Source organism: Salvia splendens, chromosome 3 (assembly GCF_004379255.2).
Source record: "Salvia splendens isolate huo1 chromosome 3, SspV2, whole genome shotgun sequence".
Lineage (NCBI taxonomy): Eukaryota > Viridiplantae > Streptophyta > Magnoliopsida > Lamiales > Lamiaceae > Salvia > Salvia splendens.
Genome location: NC_056034.1, coordinates 13,632,238 through 13,657,524, shown reverse-complemented (window position 1 = coordinate 13,657,524; position 25,287 = coordinate 13,632,238). Strand labels below are relative to the sequence as shown.

The window sequence follows — 25,287 nt, the reverse complement described above, 5'->3', positions numbered from 1 at the left end:
ACATTTGTTTAGATGTGGTTATATTGGAGTATACATTGTAGAGGCTATCATCTAATGCACTTAAAATAAAATTTTTACATAGATAATCCCCTTTTCTCCAAGCTTCATAGTCCGCCATGACTTCGAGCCTAGTCTCTTGGTCGCTTGGCGCGGGCGGCTCGTTTTCAGTGAGAAAGTTGGCGACGCCCAATGTTGTCAAGTAGAACAACATCTTTTGGTACCACCTCTTGAAGTCAGATCCTCCAAACTTGGGTGGTTTCTCGGCAGGTGGCATCATTCTTGGTGCCAAAGGTGCCGAACTTGGTCCATGGAAGGAACCAATTCCGTTGCCCCCGAAGGAGCCAACAACGTGGTTGGGCATAGAGCCCCCACCATTCATGTTGGGCATAGAGCCCCCCATGGTCGCATTATCCCCGAAGGGGTTAGCACCCGCATGAGACCCGAAGGCCCCAGCATTCGTGTGAGACCCGAAGGCCCCAGCACTCAATCCATTAAAGGATCCGAATGAACCACTAAAAGTGGAACCAACCAATCCACTCGAGGTGGATCCACCAGTGAGCCCATGGGTGTTAACATACACCCAAGGGGTTGTTGATGAAGATGGATAGAACCCAGGGGTTGGCATCATCGACGGAATCGATGAAGTGTCGACAGGTCCAGTGGTCGCCATGGAGGAGGAAATGGCGATGGTGGTGGTGGCAGCAGCGGTGTTGGATTCAGTCGTCATCTCCAGCAAAGGTATTTAAAGTTTCGAAAGTTTTAGTTCAGTTTAGTGGTCCAAATTCCTTCAAAGGAAAGTTATCTCGTCTTGCGATTGTTGGCTTCTGGATTACAAGATAGCAAAACTGGGCGTAATACAACCCAAAAGAAGGAATACAGAAGAAAGAACTGAACTGAAATTACAACTTAAAAAATGAAGCAACTAAACCAGTATGGTATGATAGCCGAGTCGAGGAGGCCTCTTCCCGCAAGACGAGAGACGCCCCGGTAGTGCTCTCGGCCAAGCACCAAGCCCAAAGACCAATTGCCAAGATCCAAGTCCAAGTCCAAGTCCAAGTCCAAGTCCAAGATCAAGATCAAGATCGAGATCGGGATCGGGATCGGGCCTGGGCCCGAGGCCCGCGACCGCGAGCGCGAGCACGGGCTCGGGCTCGGGCGGGCGGGCGGCGGCGCGCGTGTGGGCTCTTTCATCCATCTTGGTCCACTATAATTATTAAGTAACATAAAGGCACTTAATTTAAGCACATTAAAAGATGTGTTAATCCTCCAATGTGGGATAATTAATACTAGTTAATTATTCCCTAAGCTCCAACTCCAAGCTTTAATTAAAAGCTAATTATGCCCAACTTTAATCCACTATTTCTCACTCACCGGAAATCGGATTTGAGAAAGTGAATATACTACATTTATCTACGTAAAATGTAGATCGACGCTATGTCATTTAATTTCACAAAATTAAATGTTTCGTCACATTTATTATTTGGTCAAAATCCATTGACCGGACATATTTAATCCGTGATTTTTACATTCCAATCATTCAGTACATGAAATCATGAAAAATAATTAAAAACAACAACCAATATTGAAATCGAGTTTTCACAAAAGAACACAAATACCAAATGCGATATAAATAAAAATTTGCTGAATAACAACAAAAAAACGATGACAACAGTGGAGAGTTTATCACGATTGCAAACTGATTATACTACAACGATATTACCTTCTTCCATTGTCGATACTAGAAGACGATTCAAACAAAACCCTGCAAATAACTCATTCGCCGCCGTTGAATTGTCAGACAAGTCGAAAACTAGCGTGAAGGTCGTCCAATTGCGTGTATATTTTTTTTTATCAAGGATTGCGATTATTAGCGGCAATGAATTCAGAAAATAATATCCAGAAATACACGTCCAGGTGGGAGAGAATCATGGGGAAAAAATAACCATAGGTTTATGATGTTCCAAATTTAACCTTTCACTTATTTTTAATGAATTAAATTAAATAAGATCTGCTATAATATCGGCCCTTAGATTGACAAAATGAAAGGTTGAGATTTGTTTTCTGTTTAAACAATATTTAGTGTAATGATATGAATACATCCCATGGAGTATATTCCAACATATACCCTACCTTTTCTGGAAATTGAACACCTTTATAGCAAAAGCAAATATCACACCAAAAACAATTCCAAATCCGGCAACCATGGCAGCCACGGCTCCGATAAACTCGTGTCGGAATCCAAAATAACTTCTCAGAAAACGTCGGACAGTCACATGCGTGTCTTCCAACACGTCCATCTCTTCACCATACTGCGACACAATCAAACCGTACAATGTCCACGCCACGGGATTCGCCCAATGGTACCATCTCCACCACCCCGGTGTTCTCTATTAAAAAGTACATAAAATGTTATCCCACAGAATATTAGTAAAAAATTTACTAAAGTATTGTGAGTAGAAAACAAGTTTTCCCTTTAAAATATTATTAATAAAAATATATGCTTATATGATATAAGTGATAAATAAATTGATATATTATGAAGTAGTAATTATAAAAACATAAGGGCCTATTATTCATGAAAAGACTAAAATGGTAAAAAGAAAGATTTTTTTTAACAGAGGTATTATAAATTTGTAATAACATCTTTCCATATTTGAATAGCATTAAAAGTTAAATGAGTTTACTTTCTAACATAATATCAGAGCAAGTCGACAAAAATTTGTTTGTTTAAGTACTAAATCATCATAATAAGTATTAGTGAAATTCGAACTCACGGGTCGAGGGATGATGAATCCGGAGAAGAGGTTCCAGAGCGCGTAGAATGAGTAGGAGACGATGTTGGCAATGTTCTCGTCGGGCGTGAGCGCCACCGCCATCATGCCATAGTAGGTGAAGTAGACGAGTGTGAAGAACATGAAGTATATATACCAAAAGTACTTCTTTGCCGTCCAATCAAATCCGATCATTGCATAAACTATGGTTCCGTACACAATCGCTTGGATGAAACAATAAGGTATCTCTATCACAGCCTGCAAAAAAATTGAGATTAAACAACAACAACAACAACATCATTGATTAATCAGAATCTAACTATGATTAAACGATGTGGCACCTGTCCGAAGGCGTAGGGGAGGGCGGAGTACAGCCCTGCAGCCCTCTCGCGGTAAAAGACGGTCCGTTCCACTGCCACCACCGGCTGCACGGACGACGCTAGCTGGGCTCCGAGGAAAAAGACCGCGGCATACATCGACCCCATGGCGTTGAATATGTGCTGCTGAGAATCCCTACACGCCCATACATGGTCAACATTTGATTAGTGTTGCAATGTAACGAGCAGGGTGAAAAAAATTAATTCCAACAGGGGATGTATTTTATTAATTTTAATAAGTTAATTTTTCTATAATTTAGATATATTTGGCACAAATACCAAAATTTTGGCAATTTTACTTGTATAAGAAGAAAACAAATATTGCGGGGCCGCAAAATGTGTTTGTTATGTTTTCTTACTTTTTGTCACCGAGATTCCAAAACATGGATCCGAACATGATGGCAAGGAAGGCAGTGTACATGATCCGTACGGCGGAGTAGAGAGGGTTACGCCAATAGGACCAGTGTTGCTTCCACAGGCAGGCCACACACTGAGTCCAGAAAGGCTGAGCAAACTGCGTTGCGAAGTGTAGGTCGTTTGTGCCCGGACGCGGGGTGCTCAGCTCGCTAATCAGACCTTTGTTTCTCCTATAAAGTTCAGAGTTTCTATAAAGCTCCGCAAAATCTACGCCCAACGCACTTTCTTGGGCCGAAGATGACACTTCAAGCATCCAGGCAGCTGGATTATAGTCGGCCCTAATTTTCGCAACTCCCGCAATTGCCTGGATTTTAATAGCTCAAAACATTTTTTTTAAACTAAAGATAATAGTCATTTAAATTACGAAATTTAGTTCCACCTCAAAGTAGTGGATCAATTGGGAGGATTGCCGCCCGACTGGTCCTACATAGATCTCTTGTCCCCCTCGCTTCATCAAGAACAACTGCAAAACTTTCCCATCAAAACTATGTAACAATCAATAAAATGGAAAAGGATTCAAGTATTACTAGTGTAAAAAACAAAGTCTCACCTCATCAAAAGCTTCAAATATATCAATGCTGGGCTGATGAATGGTGCAGACCACGGTCCTACCCGTGTCGACCGTGTTCCTGACCGTTCTCATCACAATCTGCGCAGCTCTAGCGTCCAGTCCAGAAGTCGGCTCATCCATGAATATTATAGAAGGGTTCGCCACCAGCTCCACGGCTATGGTCAGCCTCTTCCGCTGCTCTGTCGAAAGACCGCTCACACCAGGTAGCCCGACCAGCCCGTCTCTCAATGTAGTCAGCTCCACGAGCTCCATCACATTCTCCACAAACGCCTGACACCACAATATGGCAAACGATTGAATATCAAAAGGTTACATGATCAGATAAGTTCAATACGTGTCCGAACCTTTCTGGTTTCATCATCCACGTCTTGGTGCAGGCGCAACCAAGCCGAAAAAAGTAAGGACTCGTAAACCGTGACACAGGGCGAATGGATGTCGGTCTGCTCGCAGTATCCTGATATCCGAGCGAATGTCTCCTGTCGTTTGGGATATCCGGACACGGTGATACTTCCCTCGATATAGCCACTTGTTTTCCGGCCGGCCAACACGTCCATGAGCGTAGTTTTCCCGGCACCACTGACGCCCATTAGAGCGGTCAGGACGCCTGGCCGGAAAGCGCCACTTACCTCCTTGAGGAGGACTAGTCTATCCTCACTCACCCCTTGATTCTTCATTTCCTACATTTTATTTCAAAGAGTGAACTATATAAATAATCGATTTTTTTGGCCATGTGGCATGTCTTCAGAGTACTTGAATCTCGAATCTGACTTATCGAGTACCTGTGGCATGTCTACAGAGTACTTGACATTGTCAAATGCTATGGAGTGTGGTTCAAAGGGAAGAACCACATTTCCATGTCTTCTCTCATCTTCCCTCTCTGCATCATTTTAACTCAAGTGAACATATTTACAAACAAATTGAGTTACTAAATCATTCTATAATGCTAAAACTTACCAATTGATATCTCATTATCATCTTCACTTATCATAGCAACTGTTTTTCTCAAAGCTGTCACCACATCATCAACAATATGTCACCCAAAATCCTTCCAATTTTTCCAAACACACCAAATCATAGTATCAACAAAAAACCAAAAGATTTACTCACGGTTGAGATAGGTAAGAGCAAGAGTGGACAGGACATTGAACAACAGAATCATGCCAATCAATGCACCTATTCCGATCCAGTACCAGTACGAGCCCGGGAAGTAGCCAATCGACTCTATAACCGCGACACCCAAAGAACGCGTCACATTCGCCTCGGGAGAAGCCTGTCAATACAAAAAAAACAGATCAACCATCACATCCACAGTTCAACAAACAAACAAACACACACACTCATGATCAAGAAAAAAACACACATGTTTCCAGCTGTGGCCTCTAAACTCATTCACAATGATGGCATTGTCTCCATACATCATAGGGGAAGCATAATATCCCCACAACCACCACTTCTTCACACTCTCTGCATAAGAAAGGATTGATAAAATTTCATATTTTTATTCCTATTTGATCAAATACGAGAATGAGGTAATTTACATACTCCGGGCAAGGACAAAGCCGCTCATGGCGAACATCATGAGCAGCACGAAGAACCCGTACGTGTTCGCTATGATCATGTTCCTCCCCACCGCCCCGATCACTTTGAACATGGACGAAGCTGCTTGCATCTGGAATAACAGCACCAGATAATACTTGACAAATCTGCCATACATCCAACATTGATTCAGCGTTTCAATAATACGGGTGTGCATTCAATTTTCAGTCTGGTTTTTGGCCTAAAATGAATCGAAAAACTAATTTTTAAAATATTAAAGTTGAATCGAACCGAATTATCCGAAAAACTGAAACCAAAATCTAAACTCCAAAAACTGATGAAAAATCCAACTTGCAAAAATATTTCTAAAATAAATATAATAAAAATTCGATAATTAACATATCCATTAATCCAAACAATTTAAAATTTCCATAGAATATAAATATCATAACATCTGTTAATATAAACAAACAATAGTAGAGTTTATTTTAGGTATAACAGATTATATATAATATTAAAATTTAATTTAATTTTTCAATATTTTTGTTTTATATATCCGAATCGAACCGAACCAAAAAATCAAAATTGGCCAAAAATAAAACCAAATCGTACCGAGATCCATAAAAAACAAACCGAAGTTTAAATTTTAGTTTGGTTCGGATCGAATATTCGGTTTATGGGTATTGTTACCTTCCAACATTGGGATCGTATCCGATTTCATAATAAGTCAAGACAGTGAATGAGAAGACTTCGACGACGCTGACAGGAATGCTAACGAGCCACAAGGGAAGCGAATACGTCCACGCCGGAAAAAAGTAGAAGTTCCTCTGCTTGTAAAAGACCGGAAGCTTCTGGATGGTCATGGCGATCTCAGCCATTCCATTAAACGTGACGGTGGTGATGGAGTAGAACAACGATCCCGCGAATATCCTCCCATCCGTCAAGTTATCCTTGTCCATCTTCGGTCGAATGTAGAGCGTCATCGCGATCAGAGCCATCACGCTAAGCTGACAAAGGAGCAAAAGCACCATCAATATCTCCAACGGGTGCTTGGGTGGGCTGCAGCACCCCCAATCATAAAAACATTTTTAAAAAAAACTGACTTGGGTGAGCTTGAATGTGTAAAGGAAGGAGTTCCTCTTCATCAAGAGGATCTCTCTGGCGGCGCAGGCTTTGAGCAGCTCCATCTTGCTGACGCCGTAGTTCTTGGTGGTGAGGGCGGCCGGGTGGCTCTTGCTCTTGTCGTAAGGAGTGGCGAGATCCGACGCCAGCTGAAGGCCCACGTGGAACGATTTGAACGCTTCCGCAAACTCTCTCACCGTGATGTATCGATATGGCTTCTCGGCCTCTGCCCAGTACTGTTGTTGATCCTTCTTTGATGTCACCTGCAGTTATGGAGCGGACGTAGAAAAAAATATTGGTAGGTGTATGTTTTCTAAAATTTATTCAATAATAATTTTTTAGAGGCTTTTACCTAACAATTTACATAATTTTGAAAAGTCTATGAAAGAGAAAATTTGAAAAAAATTAGACTCTAGGGGCTTAAGCCTCTTACCCTTTCTACAGTTATGACTGCAAAAAAATTGTTTTAATTTGATAGGGACTATATATTCTTATTTTTTTTAGTTTGGAAATCAAAAACAGTAATTTTTTAAAATTTCGACTTGATGATAGGGAATTGCACAACGATTAAAACAAATTACCCAAAATTTGAGAGCGGTACTTAAAGTAGTGTGAACGTAAAGATGGAGAAATGGGCATACTTCTTGCAAGAAATCTGCGGCCCCTTTTCGTTCGGGGCATTTGAAGCCCATGGATTCGAAGAACTCGAGGACGTGGTGGCGGGGGCCTTGGTAGACAAGATGGCCTTCGGAGATGAGAATGATGTCGTCAAAGAGGTTGTAGGTTTCGGGTTCGGGCTGCAGGAGTGACATGAGGATTGTGCCTTTGAGAATGTGGACGGATTGTCTGATCGAGTTCACCACTTGGTAAGTAGTCGAACTGTCCAACCCGGTCGATATCTCGTCCATGAATAGCGCTTTAGCCGGTCCCACCAGCATCTCCCCTGCATTATTTCGAGATAAAATTGTACAAGAGTATTAGCAACGTCGCATGTATTTCACTTCTCATTAACGCAAATATCACGTGAGGGTACCCGGCCTTTCTTGGCGTGCTTTCACACAAAGCACGCAGTTTTTTATTTATATTTTATTCGATTATTACTTGTATAAAGTATAAACAACTTCATACCTAAAAACACAACATATTTACCTATTTCGAAACGGAATTAATTAATTATATGTTCTGGTTCTGGAATAGTTACATAATTGATGAAAATTTATTCGGTGTGGTAAAATTCATGAGAAATATTATATTTTTCCAATTGAATTAAATATTTTACTAAATTATTATGTAGTAAATTAACTGATGGAGTATTTATTTCTAACATAATTATGATCACTCATTTTAAATTGCATGTAATGAAAACGGCGGCATGCAATCGTCGAAATTGATTTCTATATAGTCTAGTAGTTGGTTCAATAAATACGTACTAGTAGTAGTATTAATTTTACTAGACTTTATTTGACCTCAATTAATAACTAATTAATTAGTATTAATTAATCTTGCTGTCTTATGTTTATAAATTAATATATTTGTATAAAAAATTGGAGCAATAATCACTAAGTTAGATTAAATTTTGTCTTGCCCTGCTCTTTGAAAATCAGCATGAGGTTTAACCTTGTTCGTCACAACGGGTCGCACCAATAATAAAAACGAACCTGTCGTAACTCGTTTTTTCTGCCCACCAGAAATTCCCCTGATCATGCTATCTCCTACAAGAGTATCAGCACAAACATCCAATCCCAATATCTACAAAACAAATCATCTCATCTAACATAATAAAATAAATGAACTTATATATTAATTTATAAATCTATACATTATATTACCAAAAGTAAACACTATTTCTAGTTTCTGTAGCTAGATATATCAATTCTTATAGAACATACATGAAATAAACCCTTAAAACTATTTTCATGTGTCATTACCTTAATAATATAATCTGTAACAATATTTGCTTCTTGGCCCTCGGTAGCTGCTGCCTACAACATTAGTACAATTCAGTTATGAAGGAAAATCCATTTACTTTGAATTATAAAAATCCTACTTTCATGTAAAAATCTAAATCAGGATCAGGCTTAATATTCGCCTCTTTTTCCCTTCTTGACAATTCCGCCAGCATATCTGCACATAGAAATCGCGTGTATAATATGACATCATCAGTATAGTAACGTGTAAAAAAAACACGGTACGAACCATGATTGCTTCCGACTCCTTGACATCTGGCAGAGAAAGCTAATGTCTCTCTCACTGTCAATTCTCCCATGTGTACATCATACTGACTTATGTATGCTGCAGTTCTTTGAGGTACAAATTCATTCATCCCATGTCCATTATATGTCACACTTCCTGAAAACTGATCATCATGAATTGCAATTAAATTCTAATTTCTTGGCATAAAAACATTAAAAAAAGTTACATAGGTTATGTTTGTATTACCTTTAAAGAAGGATCAAGCATTCCAGCCAAAGCCAACAATAATGTTGTTTTTCCGGAACTCGGAGGTCCTAAAAGAAGCGTCATACTGCGCCCACGACCAATAAATGAATAAAGCACGAAATATGAACAAAATTTTCACAAATAAATGAACTAGTAGTTATTACCGGCTAGGCTTCAAGACTCCACTGATGTTGTCTAGGATTGTCAAGGGCCTCTTTTCGCTGGGGAGGATATGAAGAGAGTTCAAGAAGTCCTTCAACACACAAAAAATCCGTTACAAAGTTTCCCCAAGATGTTCAATTTGTGCAACATATATTATATGGGGTTTATAGATCATCAATTGTGTAAGGTTCTCTCTCCTAATAGGCTAATCTTTTGGAATGTATTCCCCTGTTTGGTCTATGTAACATGAGGCAATATCATTGGTCATGGATGGCTTCTTCCCCACTCCGAGTTGGCTCCCTATTATCACCCTCGTTGGTCTTTTTTTTGGAAACACCAAAGGTGGGGGTTAGGCGACCCCAACCTATGCATATCAATGATAGAACATCACTTGTTTCATAACAAGTCCAATCATAAACTCACTACTCAACATTAAAAAAAAAAGAAATCAAACAGACAGACCCGCAAATGGTACTATCTATACAACTAGGAAAGAAAGACGAAGCGAGCACGAGGCGGGCCCATTGTCGAGCACCCTCGAAAACAAAAACCAACAAAACTTAACGTCATCGTTGGTCACGGCTGGTTTTTTCCCTAGATCACCATTCTTGTGGGCCACAACTCCAAGTTGTCGAACCTCTTAACTAAATTGCTTTTCAGACCAAACAAGACAACTCATCCTATCAAGAGATACAATTAAACACAATCTATTTGCACTGGATTTGTAACATACTTAGAAAATCATACACATACCTCAGCAATATTGATGAAGAAGTTGAGGAAAGTAGGCAGAGCCCTACTTCCAACATAAGCTTCTGCTTCAATCTTAACATTCTCGAACCTAACCTCAACTGTCGGCAAATCAATCCCCACTCTGCAACAAACAGATAATAACATATCAACAAAACACCAAACAAAAACACAAAATGAAAACAAATGAAGCCTCAACTAAGCCATCATCTACCTGTCTATTCTGTTCTTGAACTTCATCAAGAACTTCTCGTTGTCTTCCTCCGCTACCTTAACAAGCCGGTCGACCAGCTTCGCCCTCTCTTGGTACCCGATATCAGCCACTTCAACCTCGTTGGCCCCGCCCCGTGACCCGAGCAAGATGCCTCTCCTTAAACGATCGAACGTGGGGAGCTTCTCAAGGGCAGCCCACTTCAGAGCTTCTTCGTCGTCTTCGTCTCGCGACGACTGAGAGAACATCTCCAGCCGGCTGCTCCTCCATGCCGATGAAGTTCTTCTCAAGCTGTTGCTGATCTCCATTTCTCTCTCTCAACCTTTTTCAAGATACAAACAAGATTGTCATGCAAATATAGAAGGAAAAGACGTGGCTCTGTTGTAAACGTCTAATCTTAATTAGGGAAGGATATATATTTATATATTCTCTTTGGGTAATATGCCTCTAAACTCCTAAATTTTCGTCAAATTCTGGTTTGCATGTTGGCAATTGAAACTAGAAAAATAACATATAACTATCTCACATCGGTGTTAAAAGAAAACTGAAACTAGTATATAAATCACATGGGCCACTCCTCCTATCATCAATTGGTTTTAGGATGGAACCCATGGATTTCTATCATGGTATCAGAGCGGGTCACCGACTGTGGGTCATATTTAACTGACCCAGCAGTATATCTGGGCTGAAAATTGGGCCAGTTGTCCAATCGATCAGAAAAAAAGTCCAACCCCTTCAAGTTGGGGTTTGAGGGAGGGTGTTGGCAATTGAAACTAGAAAAATAACATATAACTGCCCCACATCGGTGTTAAAAGAAAACTGAAACTAGCTTAGAATAAAGTAAGAGAAATGGAATAAAGAAGAGATAAAAATGTTTCTATTTTTAGTAATGAGTCATCTTGGTTGGGACAAACCAAAAATGAAAGTGAGTCATCTTCAATTGGACTAAGAGAGTACTGCATTAAATAATTTCATTGGTTAATTAGGTTTAATGATAAGGGTTCTTGTGAGAGAATCCTTCCATGTGCCCAAGAAATACCCAAAATAGTGTTTGACTCCAATTTTTTTAGTTAAGATAAAAATGATAGGTTGAGCTAACCACAAAAACTAGGCTCAAAAAGGAGTTTGGTGGAGAGGTTAGAAAAGGAAGAAGGGTGTAAAGAGGGAGGAATCCTCTTTGGGGACCTATGACCTCCCACAAGAAGATGTGGGCAACCCTAGGCTACTTTCACTCAAAGCAAACACTTCATTGGCTCCACATTCATGACTAAACTACCATAAATGCATACTTATACTTGATCTAGTCTAATGAACATAAACCAAGCAAACTACATGTGGGAATTTGGATAAAAATCTCAAAAGGGAGATGCTCTCAAATGAGTCTTTAAAATATCATTCATCAAAGTCTGCCAACAAAAAGTCTTACAAAATAGTATTTATAGCTAGGGTTGGAATCCCAAGAAAAGGGTTGAAAAAACAAGAAATTCGGCTAAAATAGTTAAAACGCCCGTTTTGGACATGTGAAATCGTCTGGCCGGGCGAACTCTCTAGACTCTGCCGTTGCTTTGTCAAACGCCCGGTCGGGCGTTTTGGGATGGTGAGTTCGCCCGACCGGGCGAACTCTCTGGAACGTGGACGACACTCAACGCACAAACGCTCGATCTGGCATTTTGGAGGGGTGGATTCGCCCGATCGGGTGTTCCGTCTCCCTCCTCCATTGCCCTCCGGATGAACTTTGAAACGTCCTCCCAAAGCTTTTGTCTCATGGATCTCGTGACGGGCCTTCCGGGCAGCCTAAGGGGAGTCGTGGTCGCGTCCGCTTTGGCCTTGGACCTCCCGTTCGTATCATTTATATTAAGACATACGAGCACTATAATCTTCACTAGTTGCGAAATCAGAATAAAAATCAATAGTTTGATACTAATAATTTACATAACTGACTTAAAAAAAACATCCAATTTTCTTTTAATGACTATAAATTAAATCAAATTTGATATTCACATTTTTCCATAGGTATAGCCTTAAACAGCTTTGTAATTAGTTAGTAGTAGTATTTATTTGTAGATAGAAAGTCCTGCGTCTGTCCCTGTCCTAGAACTGGGAAATTTTTGAGTCTATATTAGTTAGGGGCTAATACAATGAAGCAACTTCATTATGGTTAGTTATTGTTGTTTGATTTCACTATCCTTTTTTTGTTTTTCTGAATAAGCACTCAACATTTAAGACAAGGATGAGACTATTTAGTGGAAGCCATTATGATAAATTTTCTATTCTTGTTAGTAGAAACCGGCGGTCTAGTTATCTCTTTGATCGCACAAAAGGAAAGCAAGAACCTAACAAAATAAAATCTAAGTGCCTAATTGTTACTATACAAGTTATAATTGTAAAAGAGTGTGATATACATTACATACATGATACACATAGGGTTAATATTATAATTGTAGTAATTCATTATAAATTTGTGTAATTGTAATTAATTATAAATGTCTATAATAATTATAAATATACATAAATTTCTACAGATAAATTACAATTATATATATGTGTTTTTATCAAGAATTGCTATTAATTATCCCTATATATGTCTGTAATGTTTATCACAACCACATGATTTAATAATGGACAACAAAGTAGATAGTAGTAAATAGTAATCTGTAACTATATGTAGGAGTGATAATGGACAACTATGAATACTTAATTTGGATTAGTATCTGTATATATAGGATTGGTAATGGACTACTACTAATATTTAATTTGGATTAATATTTGTGCTCGTAGGTTGTTCCACGCAGTCCCTAAAATTTTTAGAGAATCATATTTTGGGTAATCTAGAGTGGATTGATATATTTAATATATGTATATAGCTTTATTGAACTTAATATATGTATATAGCTAGATAGGAAATACTGTAGTTTACCTACAAATGCATAGTTCTAGTTAGATCAAGAAAATGATTCGTTATGGATTGAAAAATTAATATGATAAATAGATAATGATGATAACTTAATATATATATATATATATATATATATATTATATATATATATATATATATATAAAATATGAAATTTTTTTAACAAAAGTAATAACTATAGACTATAGTTATAATTTTAAAACTCTCAATACATTCTTTTTAAATAAAACCGAAACAAAAACCTAGACTCAATATATTCTGTTTTTGATATATACTACTTTTTTACCATTTTTTACTCCACTTTTATTGACAATTGAATATTATCACAATATTATCTTATTGTATATTGTCATGCATATGCTTTTTTTTACACTCAAGTTGGTGCTTTCAAAAAAGAAACGAAAAAACAAATATAGTGAAAAGTGCTAATATAGATTCTTATGCAAGACTTAACAAGAAATATCCTAAAAATTGACTAACACATCCCCATTCTATTTCTAAGTAATATACGTACGTTGTTAATAATCGTAGTTTGTTTTTATGTTAATAATCGTAATTAATTAGTCTACGAAAGAGTGCAAAGTATGAGATTGTTATGAACTTATGAGTATGCGATTGAACAATTGAACAAAGTATGCAACTTTACTAACAAGGGCCTCGACAACTTTAGATCATTCGCTTCCCGGCCCATTAAGACGGCCTAGTTTTTCCATATTGGGTCAGCTGGAAACGGCATAACCCCCAAAGGAAAAACGAAGAGTAAACTGTCAAACGAGATTGTTTTATGTTTCTTAACCTGCATAGAAAAATAACAATTTTACCCCTAGTTAGAGTAAATAAAAAAAAATCATTTTCCTTCTCTCCTCTCTTGATCTGTCCCCCAAGAAAAGGTTATGTTCTGGATCCGCCACTGTGAAAGGGCGAACTCGCTCCGACAACAGTTTCGCCGATCTTACTCGCCTTGAACACGGCGCCACCGAGCCTCTTCCAGCTGAAATATCCCTTCTTTTTCTCCAACAACTTCTCAATCTGCCTCTCCATGATCAGGCACTGCCTCTGTAGAATGGCCACATCCTCCTTGAGCCTCCTCATCTCTATCTGCTGCCTCACCTCGCGCTTCGAGAGGCACCGGACTGGAGCGGCTAACCCCACTCCCGGGATGCGAGGCCCGGCCAGGGACCCGCTCCAGTCGATGTGTCTGCTCAGCTTGTCCTGCTCGGACAGGAGCACCCGGATGACCGCCCGGACCGGGAGCCTCTCGTTTTGAGCCGCGTGGAGGCATGCCTCTGTCGATAGCTTTCTGCTCTCCATTAACATGCATAGATTCTTTCTCTCTTGCTTTGACAATCCTGGGTGTGCCTGCACAAATTTCATTTTTATGATCCTTGCAATTGAACAAATTTTAGTACTGAAAAAAATATGTATAAATACTTAATTATGCATGTATAATATCAGTCCCAAATCCGAATAGACGTCTCTTTGATTTACTGCACCATAATTTTTATCTTCATTGCAATTCTGTAATTCTAGCATTATCAATTGGATATATTATCAATCATACATTATGTAAATAGTCAAGGTTTTAGGATATCTTAAGTTTTCAATCCATCTTAATTAGTGCATAAATACTTTATATAGTACCATTTTGTCTATCTAGTTTAAAGGTTTATTCCTAAATATAGTACACACTTCCTATCTATCCTTGAAAGGTATGTAACATATAAGTAGTACCACTGTATTTCATTTTCTAGTTAAATCTTTATACGAGAATCTTGTGCCATGACACTAAAAAAAGTCAATAAAAGAAAGTGAAGTTTCTAAAAAAAAGAAAAAAAATGTAGTACAATCAAGATTTTGTGACATAATCACAAAATATAAAGGGTAAATGTAAGAACAAATCATAAAACTTGGTTAAATTCTAATTCGGCCCATAACTTTAAAATTGAACGGAAAAATCATTAAATTTCACATTGTTTTGAATTGTCCCATAACGAAATTTCCAGGTGGTCTGCATGTAATATATTGTTGATGTGGTGTGTGATATCTCAAATTGACGACTTGGTTAAATGTGTGTTTAGTGTGTTGCCAAACACATGAAGATTTAGAGTGAGATATAAACTCAAATATATGTAGTCACGTTAGATACAATTTCTTGTTTTTCCGGCTAATTTTTAAAATTGAGGGACAGACCCGAATTCAACCAAAGTTCCGGCAAATTTGGCCAAATATTCCACATAATTAGGTAGCTTACTTTGATGTATATATCGATGGCGCGATAAATCCCATCATCGGTGGCGCGTGCATGGCACGGGACGGCGCTAGCTAGAGCAACAAACTGCGGCAGCGTCAGATTCCGATCAACCGCCGCCTCGGCAAGGTAGCTATGGACGAGCCTAGCCACTTTGCTAAGCGCCGCCCCGCTTCTAGAAACTTCCTCCTCGCTCAAGAACCTCCTCACCAGCCGCACCACCGCCTCGAAGTCCAGCGCCGCCAGCTCCTTGAGTGGAGCCTGGTCGAGCTGCCGCGCGGCGCGCCTCTCGATCTCCTCGCGGCAGCCGGCCTCGGTCCCGGCCTCGCCCGCGACGCGCATTGCCCTCAGCAGGAAGCCGCAGGGGACGGAGTCCTTCTCCTGAGGCAGGATTCCGACCAGAGTCTCGATGAAGCGCCTCTTCTTCCGCCGCGACGCCGCCGCGCCGCTGCCGGCGGCGGGTTGAGTGTCGTCGTCGCCGGCTAGGGCGGGGAGGCATTTGGAGGCGTAGTGTGTGATGATTGAGGCGATGTGGTCGGGCCGGACGCCCTTCCCTCGGATTCGGTAGAGGGTTTTGACGAAGTTTTCGGTGTCGGAGGCGTCCTCGGACCAGCATTCGTCCGAGAACGCCGCTTGCTTGCCGGAAGATGGGCTCGGGCTCGACTGCATTTTGTTGGGGGATAACATGTGTTATGGAAATGCTTTATATAGCTATGTTACCAAGTAATTATTCGGTTTGATGGATTAGATAATACTGAGATTTATGGATATTTTTCTATTAGTTTATAGATATTGATATTTGACATGTAAGATTATTCTTGGGTTGGGTTATGACTTTCTCATGTGACAAAATTAATTTAGGATAATTATCAATTTAAGCTTAGGAATTTCGCAGCAAAGTTAATCTTAAATAACCGAATATTTATGAATAAATGAATTCCAATTATGAAGACATGTGAATTGTTACAATAGATGTTTAATTGTGAAGAGAGTTATCATTGTTTTTTTGCGTTGGTGGTAAGAGTGAGAAGGATAAGATTGTAAGGAGGGGTGGTAATATGATATGAGGTGTTTGCATTGTCTTTTCTCTTTCCATCTAAGGCAAAATAGAATAAGCCATGGTATATGTCTTTTCATGGATAGTTTGCATTAAAATCCATTGTCCTCTCTATTTTTTTCACGACATGTAAACAATTGCAAATGGTAAATTTTAAATATACTATACATTTTGCAATTTTGATAATTTCCTAATTTAAGGTCATTCGCAACATTCAGGACTAAGAAATAGTACTTCACTTACACTGTTATTGGGTCTCATAACAATTTTTAAGCATTACTAGAATTTTTCACTCACAAGCTTCGAGCATTAAGAAATAACAATTTACTAATACTATTCTCATTTATTTTTATTATTATTTGATTATTTCTTATTTTTATTTGGGTACTTTTTAAATAATGAAAAATACTAAAATTTCATTAAAAATGAAAATTACATAGTAGTAAATTAAAAAAAGATTACTACATAATTGAGAAAAAACACATACATGTACGATTAACTACAGCATATGATATTCTTACACTCAATAACCAAAGTCGTTTTTACTCTTATTAATTTAATAATAATCTGATTCGAATATTGATAAAAAAAAATTAGACCACATGGCACAGCGACACTTAATCATTATGTAAAGTTCTTTTACGCTTCGTAAAGTGTAAAACACTACATAAACTGTATAGTCAATGACGAGATTTGGTCAGGTATCGCTTAGACCATTCACTACGTTGTCTCTATACCGTCCCTTAAACCGTCCCTTAACTACTATTTGAGGGCCCCACTGTCCTTTTTTCCTCCATCCCTTAACTAAGGGACGAAACCTGCAACGCTCCGTTCCTTAACCGTCCCTTATTCCGTCCCTTAATTACTATTCATTCAATTTCATTTTTTATTTTTTTTACAACCCAATTAAATTTAAACAAACACAATTCATTAAAATTAAAACAACATTACAACTTAAACTTAAAAAAGAAAAGAAAAAAAGACATAATTAAAATTCTAAAAAAATAAAAAATGACATAATTTAATCTTCTCCGCCAAAGTTTTCCCAAGTGTGCTCAATTAGATCTTCTTGGAGTTGGGTGTGGGCGCTAGAGTCGCGTGTCCTTACCCGAATAGCCAACCGTTCTTGTATAGACGGATGCGCTCCACTTCGCGGCGGACTACTCGCGGTTGAGCTTCCGGGAGATTCGGGGTCGAACCAATTTCCCGCATCGGGTCCTTCGTCTCGGACAATCATATTGTGCAAGATTATGCACGTATACATGATGCCGACCATGCTCTCCATGAACCAGGAACGAGCCAGGGCTTTGATGATGTTGAATCGCGCTTGGAGAACCCCTAACGCCCTCTCCACATTCTTGCGCGCAGCCTCCTGCTTCTACGCAAAAAGAGTCTGCTTTGGGTTCGCAGGCCTGTCGCACGTCTTCACGAAGGTCGGCCACTTCGGGTAGATGCCGTCGGCGAGATAGTACCCCATTTTATACAGCCGGTTGTTGGCGACGAAGTTGATGGCCGGCGCTTTACCATCCAAAACTTTGGTAAAGAGATCGGACTGGTGGAGCACGTTTACGTCGTTGTTCGAGCCAGGAACCCCGAAGTACGCGTGCCAGATCCAAAGCCGGTAGTCGGCAACGGCCTCGAGTACAACGGTTGGGTGGGTGCCTTTGTGGCCGCTCGTGTAGGACCCCCTCCAAGCCACCAGGCAATTCTTCCATTGCCAGTGCATGCAATCGACACTGCCAAGCATCCCGGGGAATCCGTGCACTTGTTCGTGCAGGTTGAGGAGGAACTGACAATCGTCCGTGCTTTGCCTCCGGAGAAATTCGTCACTGAAGGCTGCTCGAACGCCTCTGCAGAAGTTGAGCAAGCACATGCGCCCAGTGGTGTCTCCGATGTGGAGGTATTCGTCGAATATGTCGGCCGTTTGTCCAGTCGCAAGCTGACGGATGGCTGCAGTACATTTCTGCAGTGTCGTGTGGCTGGGACGGCCGACCGCGTCGAACCCTTCTCGGAAGAACTCTTCCCGGGCCGCCAAAGTATTCGCTATGTGGAGAAATAGCGGTTTACTCATGCGGAAACGGCGACGGAAGTAGGTATCTCCCCAAATCAGGTTATCGCAGAAGTAGTCGCGTACTAACCGTGCGGCGGCTTCCTCCCGGTTCCGATTGATGTACTTCCGGGAGCGTCGTGGGGGTGGCGCGGCTTCCTCCTCCTCTCGTCGTCGATCTTCTTCTAGTGATTGTTCCATTAATTGACGCATTTGCTCAAAAGGATCCATTTGTTTGAGTTGATTTAAGATGAAAATTGGAGTGATAGAGAGGATTTGAGAGGAATAGATGTGTATTTGTGTGTGAAATGAGTATGAAATAGGATTATTTATAGAGTAAATAAATAAATAAAATAAATAAAAAAGAAAATAAAAAATTAACGGTAACATTACCGTTTGAAAAATTTTTTTTATTAAAATTCGATTTTTTTTAAAAAAATCGATTTTTTTTTAAAAAAATGAATTATTGCGTCATCCGTGACGACGCCCACTCGCGGGCCAGCGAGTGGGCGTCACGCATGCATCGGGGGCGCGCCACGTCGCCCGGGCGTGTGACGGGCCGGCGCGTCCCTTGTCTCACGGATGCAGGCTACAGGACGGGCTACGGGACGGGACGAGGGTTGCAACGCGTCCCGCGGCAGAACCGTCCCTCCGGGACGGAACGCGAGCCACTTTTACACTTTTTTTGGAATGCAGAACGCGTAGTGGATGCTCTTAAACACTCTGCAAAGTGCTTTTACACTTTTTTTTTTTGGGAAACGCCTTCCTGACAGAGGGTTAGGCGGACCCTCAACCTGTACATTTCACAAAGATGATTTAAAATAAGTGTAATCTAGAGTGCCTAGATTAATCAGAACAAAAACATGAATTCATCAAAACAAAACAAGAAGTTCTATAATTTACAGAGTTTAAAGCTAGTATACAAAATCATAATTTGACGAAAGCTATAGGAAAATGATTATTTATTTTATAATTACTTCAGCATTTATTACACTAGTAGATTGTATTGCATAAGAAAAGCATGTGGTGTGGAACTGGCGATGTCATCTCGGGGACCAAAGTGTTGTCCCAATTAGAAGTGGCATTTAATAAAAATGTCGTTAGTTTTTATTGCCTTTGTATTTTCTTAACGGATTTACAATATTCATATTTCAAATATCAAATATACAAGTAGATATGGAATTCATGATACAAATTATAACACGATTAATTCGAATCTAACACAATTTTTCTATTTTTTTATACTCCCTTCGTCCCAGCTAAGATGACACATTTCTTGGTCAGCACGGGATTTTAAGAGTTATTGGTTAAAGTGTTAATTAGAGAGAGAAATGGTGGGTGTAATTATTAAAATTTAGAGAGAAAGAAATATGGATATTTTAATAAGAGTGAAAAAAAATGGTTGAGTGTATTAATTAGAGAGAGAAATGGTTCCAAAAAAGAAAATGTGTCATCTTAGTTGGGACAAACTAAAAAGGAAAACGCATAATCTTAAGCAGGATTGAGGGAGTAATAATTTGATAATGTAGTCATTTTACCGACGTGATAATTATGATTTGAATAATACATACATGTATTATTATCATTATAAAAAATTTGTACTATTACAAAATACTACAATTATAGGGAGTACTACTTTGTATCAAGTTTTGCGATTGAGGAAGTAGTTGAAGTTAGGAGTTTATCTATCAAGTTTTGTGTTCATTTTAATTATATCCTTTGTTTTCAAATGAAAGACTTATTTTTTCTCGACGCCTTTTAAGAAATGTGAATAATCATGAGTTCGAAAAAATTATTCAAATGCAAATCTCACATTTATATACTAAGACTTATTTTTAAAATGAAATATAAATAAAAAGGGTAAATAAAACATGAATGTGATCAAAATGCAAACTTTAAATATTGTACAAACTCCAAAGTATGATCTGGACCGTTAGAACATATCAACAGATGATAAAATAATAGCAACAAAAAATGTCAACACAATGTCAACGATTGATGATGTGTTGGAATTGTGTTAACATCAAAATCTTAAAATTTTACACTATGTTAACATTGTGTTGACGTTGTGTTGATACTATATTGAAAAGTTTGGAGTTTGTACAATATATGAGTTTGCATTTTATCATTACCTAATATAAAAATAGTCAAATAAGGTGGCGTTCGGTTGCCATGACTAATATCATGAGACTATCCATCTAGGATTAAGTTGTGGGATTATTTTAGTTGGAGGGGGGAGGCTATGACTAATTATCATGAGACTATCCATCTAAGATTTAGTTGTAGGGTTCAATCTTATGAACCAAACATGATACATATTTAATCATGAGATTTAATCTTGGCAACCGAACACCCCCTAAGACTTCTACTAGCGGACTAACCTAAATATTTCTTTACTAGTTGTCCTCAAAGCATAATACCTCCAAGAGTTTATCACCGCAATTTTTTTTTTGGTAAAGTTTATCCCCGCAATTTATCAAACGTTTGTTGTCCAGTGTTTGTTGCGTCAATCAACCCATCCAACTAAATATTCAAGAGTGTGAGGTTCGTTGTTCGTAGAGTGTTCGAGCTAAAGGCTTTGTCTACAACGTCAATTTTTCGACTGATGTTTGGGCTCCGGTTCCATTCGTTCGTGTTGTGCATAGGTTCATGGGCTACATTTCTCGTCGGAGAATGGGGACCATAGCAATATACTTGGCACCAATACGAAACCTAGAACACACAACTATGCCATTACAAGTAGGGCTGGCAATTTTTTATCCGACATGATAATCCGACACGAATCCGCACGAAGTTAACCCGACACGAACACGCAGGTTTAGGATTTTGGTCCTTACAGGTAGGTGTGCACAAACCGAACCGGCCCTGCGGTTAACCGCTGGTTCAGGCACGCCGGTTCATGAACCGGAACCGAAACCGGCGGTTTGAACCGTCCAGCGGGTTGTCGGTTCAGACGGGCCGGTTAAGGGTCGAGGTATTGTTGAACCGTGAACCGGAGGTTCGCCGGTTTGAACCGACGGTCCAACGGTTCCAACGGCGGTATTCCGGCTAGGGTCCGTAGGGGTGCAGGCTATGGTTGCAGAAAATCGGCAGTTTCTGACGGAAACCGCCGATTCCGGTGACTTTTCAGGTGGCAGGTCGTAGGGTGCAATGTGTAGGCCTGAAAACCGGTCAGAAACCGCCGGTTTTCGGTCAGAAAACTGTGGACTGAACCGTCGGTTCAGGCGGTAAACCGCCGGTTTCTGCCGAATTTGAAATTTCAAAAAAAAAATTATTTCTTCCAATTTTACTCCTATAAATACCCCACTTCCCCCCTCATTTCTACTCACCCCATTTTTGTGTTAACAATGATTTTGCTTCTCTCAATCTCCATTTCTCTATTCTCTCCTCATTCTCTCTAATTGCTCAAGTTGTTTTCTAGTTTCTACTTACTACTATATTTGTTGTTGTACTCGTAATTTACCACTCTTTTCATACTCCATACATATTACGTTCATACTACTTTCATTTATCACTATGTCTTCTTCTCGTGGTGGACCGGGACGTGGTGATTGGGGCAAGGGAATTGCCCAAGATCAAAGTACTAGTCGTCCCTCAAAATCAAGGAGACCTAGTCGTCGAGAAATTATGGAAGAGGTTTCCCGAGTGCAGCAGAACGCATGCAAGTAAGTAATGAAAAATTATTTTTACAATTCATATTTCATAATTTCATAAGATTGAATTTTTTTAATTTTTTTTGTGTTCCTAATTAAACTTCAACTTATATTATATTTACAGATAGAAGAAGATCATAGAATGGTCATGCTACTCGGTGAAATGCATCAAGGTGGGGGCGGGGGCGGGGGCGGTGGTTCCCAACAAAATGACGAGTATGATGTGTCTATATCGTCGGACTCGGACAACAACGATGATAGATCTCATTCTCGTATTCCGTCTAGCACCGGCGGAAATGAGGAGATGCATCCCCCCCTCCACCCACTAACACGGTAAAAGCTTTGAAATCTGATATTTTTGTCAAACACTACAAGAAGGTCCCGGTGGTGATTCCAAGTCCTCATGATCCGCACTCTCTGTTAGGGTTTGTATACTAGAAATCACATTTCGAGTGATTGAATACTGTAAAACTCTAATTATTATTTTCCAATGAATGCAACAGATTATTTTTGTCATAATATTGTTATGTTTTACATTTAATGGATGTTTATTGCATATTTAAATGTATAAGCAAACGTAACAAAGTCTAAGTCTTTGTTTTAGTAGACCAGTTGTGGGCGTCGTCCAATTTAAGGTAACACGGTCAGTTCTGAACAAAGAAAAATAAGAATTTCACAACCTAGATAGGCCTAGACTACCTATCGTGAAAGGTTGCAATGTCAGTCTGATTATTTCTAAGCCTTATTGAAATAAGATGACGTTGGTGTGGTATATCACTGAATTGGATCTAAACAGCAAGACGAGTCTTTATGCTATCTACTGAAAGACGAGGTCTTGACAATTAATTTCTTAATCAATGTACGTTAGCATTGAGTATATGATATTGAGTATCTACTACTTTGACTTACCAATAGGTGCGGGTTTTTCGTCACCCAACGATCCTGGTATATTGGGTAGTGGCGATCAATATCTAGCGATTCTAGGATTGCTATTATGTTGAATCATGCGCGAGGTGAGTCCCGTTTGATAACATCCACAAGAGGAACTCGAAACAAGGTTTTATTATTCGGAACCTAGCTAGTTGGAGTTTGATTACTCAATAAATAATAAATAAGAGTTTCTTGCTAAGTCCACTCTTGGAGATTAAAATATGTTAATTAATTAAGTCCATTGCGGACATTAATTAATTAATGGATGTTTCTATCTTAAGCACGAGAAATAAATTACACACATAAAAAGAAAACTCGGAATACTTGTAATTTCGGATTTGGAAAGGCAGTGCAATATTACTTCTGTAGTGGCTGCTTGTAATATTCCAATATAAGCTTGTATTAAATTGTGGGTTCAATTTAATTAGTAAAAAGCTAATTGGGTGAGGTCATCTCCAAATTCTTCCTTAGATCCCTGACTGGACCCAATATGCGACTTAATATAAATAGGAGAATAAAGGAGACAGAAAATAGACTTGTGCACATACACAATTTTCATCCCCCTCATCCTAGAGAGAGAAACGAAATTTGCTCTCCTTCCGTGAACATGATTCTGTCTTCTTTATTCAAGTACTAGTATTCTGGTGAGATTTGCCCACACAAATATCATTTTACAGTCCGGGAAACTAGTCAGAAGATCCGAGGTCGAGTTCTCAAGATCTTCACGTGGAGAAGACGGAAGCCATCTTCGATTCTTAACTGAATCAACGAGGTAAATTGGCTAACTCCGTAGCAAGCATGTTTTAGGGATTATTTGTGCTAAAGCATGTTTAAGATTCAAGTTATGAGCATGATACATGTGATAATTACGCGAATAAAGTTTATCTAAGTAATCTGCTAAATAGATTAGTTTTATGTGATCCGTTAGAAACGCACGCTTCCGCTACCAACCCCTTCACTCTCAAGAAGAGACATCGACGTTTCATGCGTGTTGCAACTATTGTGATAAAGTCTACAAATTCTCGAGTGGTGGGGGATATGGCACCCTTCGTCGCCATTTGGTGACAAGGCATCCGGTAGAATGCGTCACTACCTCTACCCAAACCCAACTAAACTTCCAACCCGGTGGCTTGGGTTCGTCAGGTACGCCTCTTTTAACTATGATCAAAAAAAATTTCTGATGTTATGACTAGATGGGCGACAATGAAGCATTTTTCATTTAACGTTTATGATGACAAAAAATTTGAGGTTACTGATGTGTAATTTTCGAGTTCAAATATCAAGTGCAAGATCACACAAGTTTAATAAAAATAACTCTAATATTACAACGATACTGCAAGAATACAGCGTGGAATGTAGTACTTCGAGTGTCGAACCACAGGGAGTCGTAGGTTATTTAATTTGAGATTGATAAAATAAAATATGATAATGATATGATAAAACAAACAAAGATAAAAAAAAAATACAAAATTTAGAAAATAGGATAAGAAGAAAGCATTGCTCCTATATGTCTCGGGCATATGAATTGGGATACTTCGATGGATTACTACGATCAAGACTATGTTTAAGAGTATTAAGTTTGTTTTACGCTCCCTATCCGTTGAACACTTCAAGGGAATTGTATACCTAGGATAAGCTGAACACGTTTCCAAAGATCTACTCACTAACCTATCACCACTACTAGGTCGCGTAGCAAGCTTTAGATTAGTTTCTACAATTGTCAAACACGATAATTAAATCATAAATTAACTTAATGCCCACACGGAAGCGCAGAAGACACCAAACCAAATTTACAGATAAAATATATCGATCCACTCGAGACTATCTCTCTGAACAAGTATCAAATCTCGAGTTCCTTGCATATGAGTAACGGCCAAAATCTATGCTAAAGAGGCAATAGAATAATGGCTATAAAATTATACCTATCTAGACGTCTCAAGATTAGTAGAATAATTAAACAATTCATTAACAGAATCACACATAAATTAAACCGTAAAAATCATCAAAGTATCCACAATTCACCTTACAACATATTCGGAGCAACGGAGGAAATCTAGCCAAACATACTAAAAAGAATTACAC

At 39.1% G+C, this 25,287-nt stretch overlaps 2 protein-coding genes across 2 annotated transcripts; both read right to left on the bottom strand.

Annotated features, from left to right (window-relative positions):
• Nucleotides 1–2,009: 2,009 nt before the first annotated feature.
• Nucleotides 2,010–10,727, bottom strand: LOC121795078 (pleiotropic drug resistance protein 1-like). The gene is made up of 23 exons (XM_042193514.1): nucleotides 10,360–10,727; nucleotides 10,149–10,269; nucleotides 9,398–9,486; nucleotides 9,234–9,318; nucleotides 8,991–9,150; nucleotides 8,842–8,918; nucleotides 8,723–8,776; nucleotides 8,453–8,543; nucleotides 7,436–7,737; nucleotides 6,776–7,057; nucleotides 6,363–6,679; nucleotides 5,679–5,839; nucleotides 5,497–5,600; nucleotides 5,244–5,406; nucleotides 5,091–5,144; nucleotides 4,916–5,013; nucleotides 4,481–4,813; nucleotides 4,116–4,406; nucleotides 3,945–4,028; nucleotides 3,508–3,869; nucleotides 3,113–3,284; nucleotides 2,775–3,029; nucleotides 2,010–2,387 (listed from the first exon to the last, which is right to left on the bottom strand). Exons 1-23 carry the CDS (start codon nucleotides 10,662–10,664, stop codon nucleotides 2,127–2,129), a joined length of 4,221 nt encoding a protein of 1,406 aa, XP_042049448.1. The 5' UTR covers nucleotides 10,665–10,727; the 3' UTR covers nucleotides 2,010–2,126.
• Nucleotides 10,728–13,860: 3,133 nt separating this feature from the next.
• On the bottom strand, nucleotides 13,861–16,187 carry LOC121796615 (coleoptile phototropism protein 1-like). The gene is made up of 2 exons (XM_042195429.1): nucleotides 15,522–16,187; nucleotides 13,861–14,629 (listed from the first exon to the last, which is right to left on the bottom strand). The coding sequence occupies exons 1-2, from the start codon at nucleotides 16,185–16,187 to the stop codon at nucleotides 14,162–14,164; spliced, it is 1,134 nt and encodes a 377-aa protein (XP_042051363.1). The 3' UTR covers nucleotides 13,861–14,161.
• Nucleotides 16,188–25,287: the final 9,100 nt, after the last annotated feature.